This window comes from Morone saxatilis, unplaced genomic scaffold (assembly GCF_004916995.1).
Source record: "Morone saxatilis isolate NCDOM2014 unplaced genomic scaffold, NCSU_SB_2.0 Contig11, whole genome shotgun sequence".
In the NCBI taxonomy this organism is placed as follows: domain Eukaryota; kingdom Metazoa; phylum Chordata; class Actinopteri; family Moronidae; genus Morone; species Morone saxatilis.
In genome coordinates, this window is record NW_023339663.1 from 24,588,246 (window position 1) to 24,591,656 (window position 3,411).

The 3,411-nt window shown below is 41.8% G+C and overlaps 1 protein-coding gene across 1 annotated transcript in view; it reads right to left on the reverse strand.

The window, feature by feature from the left end:
• The window catches only part of igf1rb (insulin-like growth factor 1b receptor), a 53,007-nt gene that overhangs the window by 22,750 nt on the left and 26,846 nt on the right, over nucleotides 1-3,411 (reverse strand). The window contains exons 3-5 of the mRNA XM_035651857.1: nucleotides 1,898-2,201; nucleotides 1,305-1,441; nucleotides 740-884 (exon numbers count right to left, since the gene is read on the reverse strand). Of these exons, the coding sequence (XP_035507750.1) occupies nucleotides 740-884; nucleotides 1,305-1,441; nucleotides 1,898-2,201 (586 nt within the window). The remainder of the gene's footprint in view (nucleotides 1-739; nucleotides 885-1,304; nucleotides 1,442-1,897; nucleotides 2,202-3,411) is intronic.

Here is a 3,411-nt window from a genome sequence, read left to right on the forward strand (position 1 = left end):
GGGAAACCAAATTAACCAGGGATGGATTTTTTTGTGGAAGAGAGGAGAGGACAGAGGTAGCGTTTTTATGAGTCACTGGGTAACACCCAGACATTCAGGAATGACTAATGTGGGTCTTGGGACATTCCTATGAACTCAATGAGAGGGAGTGAAGGCCTCTCCATGACCCTGAGAGAACCTTCCCTTGGACTGTTGAAAGTTGTGCTGCATTCAAGGTCTCGTAAAAAAAAAAAATGGGGCATCTGCTGTTAGCTTTCACTATATTTACTTTTCCAGTAAAAAAGAGAGACTCAAGTGTTTTTTGTTATTCTTTTTCAGTGATATTACAGTTACCAACCAAAAACAAGTTAAGTCTGTCCTACAAAAAAAACAATTTCTAGTCTGCACATTCATAGTCAAAATATCCTTCCCCTTTTCTCTCCTCCCAGCCACCATCAAGTGATGACCTCAACTAGCCACGTTAGAACACCAACGCTGCACAATTAGCCTGCTTTATTACTACGACAACACTCACAGCAGCAGGCAAATTGAGGATAAAAAGGGACAAGTGTCATCCTAAAATCAGAGCTCTGCCACATAACACATTTTCCTCTACCATAAATTACCCATTCAGGAAAACACTCTAATAAAAGATTTGTGTAGTAGTAGTGTAGTGTAGAATTGAACTTAGAGTGTGGTTATACTATGTGCCAACCTCAGTTTTAACTGTTGGGCTAAGTGTGTGTGTGTGTGTTCCTACTCGTCCAGAAGCTCCTCTCCATCGATGTATCTGAGGCTGCGGAGGAAGGCCAGGGAGCTCAGAGTGTGGGAATGTCTGATCCGCACATAGCCCGTCACCCTCTGGATCAAACCTGTGAAACTCTCCAGCTCTGCCACCATGTTGTCTAAACACACACAAAGACATCCATAGACACACAACTTAACTACATTCATGTCTCTATTATGGTTCAGCTTCTGGAATTGTAAGACTTGCTTTTATATATTTACTACTATCTATAACTCTCAAGGTTTGTCTTTTTTTTTTTTTGTAACATCTGGAAATTATACACTTTCCAGAAAAATTTTAAAGCCCTGGTCTAGACTAATCTTAACATCGTGTATGTTATGTTGTTTTAAAACCCATGTCCAGAGGTGTTGTAAAGAAACCGACTGGGAAATCTGGGTGCCTTATGGTGTCATCAGTCATGGTTTAACAATACGTAATTAACAAACCTGTATACATTTCTGTAGAATGGCGATAGCAGCGGTAACACAGAAATGTTAGTGATAACTGGAGTGTTGCTGTGATACACTACAGTACTTACGGCCTCTGCGGATGTTGATATGCAGGTTGCCTTTGATAACAGTGCAGCCTTTGAGAGACTGAGCGGCATCCATGGAGTCGATGACCTTCTCCTCACACACTTTATCACACAGGCCATCACAGGCTGTACAGAACATGCTGGAGACAGACAGAGAGAGGTGGGGAGAGACAGGAGACCGTAATAGTACAGTTTCATTTTATTGACGTACTTTCATTCTCTAAACTCTTGTAGCTCTCCCCTGACCTTTAATCTTTCATTTTATTTTATTTTCTCCCATCAACATTTTTACGTCAGTGTCTGACAGGACCAGCTAAATGATGTCTCCGAGAGATTCTGAGATTTAACTATAAAACGTATTATTTTACAAACAACTATTTATAATGTGACTAAGGACAGATGGTTGTCTCTAAACCAACTGCCCTGTATTATGGCATGTGTATTGTGCTGTATTATACTCAGTTTTTGCCCTGATGAAATTTTAAAATGGAAACTAATAGCAGGGTGTGGAATTGGTACCAAAGCCAGGCCAACAATAACAGTACCTCCACCCAGTGGCTCCATTTCAGTCTACATCAGGGTGGATTGCATCTCACCTGTTGGGTGCGGTGCGCGTGTACCCAGATGGGCATTCAGACATGCACTCTCCACCGTGGATGATGAAGCTGTCATAGTCGGGGAGGTGGACTTTGGAGCAAAGCTCGGCGCTAATGCAGCGCCAGCCCTCGAACTTGTAGGTGCCTTGAGGGCAGTCGGCCACGCAGCGTCCTTGGTAGTAATAATGCACACACGCCGCACATGCTGTGTCACTACCAGCGACTGTGCAGCTGCCTAGACACTGAGGGTGGCAGCACTCGCCGTCCGCTGTGCATGTTCTCCGTACACACTTCTCTGGGCACTCTGGTGGGGAGAGAAAGGGGAGATATTATACCTATGAAGATGAATGAAAACACTGACTGTTTTTCCAGGATGTTAGATTTATTTAAAAACAAAAAAACTGACATAAAGACATGGATTAGGATATGCAAGCAATACTAAATTACAGTATAATACTCATACTAGGGATGCTTGTTCTTTTGCTCCTAATCCCATTCAGATTCAGAAATTTTACTAAAGCACAGCTGCAAAAGCAAAGCAATCTGACAGCTGACAGCACTAAGAAAGATACATTCTACACCGGAACTTTATTTTGGAGATGCATTTATTGTTTTTTGTTTTATTTTTCTCACGGTAAATATGACACTACAGCCAGCAGCTATTTAGCCTGGTTTAGCACATAGACTGGAAACTGCTAGTTTGGGTCTGGCTCTATCCAAATGAAACAAAATTTGTCTACCAGAACTTCTAAAGCTCACTAATTAACATGTTTTATCTTGTTTATTAAATCTGTATAGAAATGTAAGCGTAAGAATGAAACATTGTGGTTTTACAGAGCGTTATGTGCCAGTCATTGTGATTTGTGACTGCATCTGGCCAAGAAGTAGTCTGGCACATAACCCCCTGTAAAACCACAGCATGACATCTGTACACTTAGTGTTAACAAATAGACAAGTAAACAATTACTATTGTATCCTGTAATATTTTAGAGTGTCAGTCTGGATCAGGGAAAGCTTCTCATCCAGAGAATGAACAACACAGTGAAGTATTTTAACATTTTGTGTTCCATCTGTAAAATGTCAAATGTCACCATTAAGCATTGGGATACAGTTCTAGTGTGATAATGGAGTGCAATATGGAGTTTGTTGGCATACTTAGACAATGGTGGGTTATAATACAAAGCATATGGAACTGGATCAGGAACTGGAAAAGGCCCTGATTGACCACAACCTGATTTTACACATGAGCTCAAGGCATCACGAACCATACTTGCCTGAATGGCCCTGTTCTTGTGACTCTAAGTGACTCCAAGTCCACATCTAGCAACCAACAAACACAACACCCCCCCCCTCCAAGAATAAAGGGGCATTTTCCTACGCCAGAGTGTAACAAAGAAACACAACCAGTCAGTCCTTAGCCTGAATTAGCCTCTGGCATGACGCTACTGGCTACAGTCCTGAACAAATGCATTTAGTGGAGACTGACTGACAACACACATGCAGACGCACACACA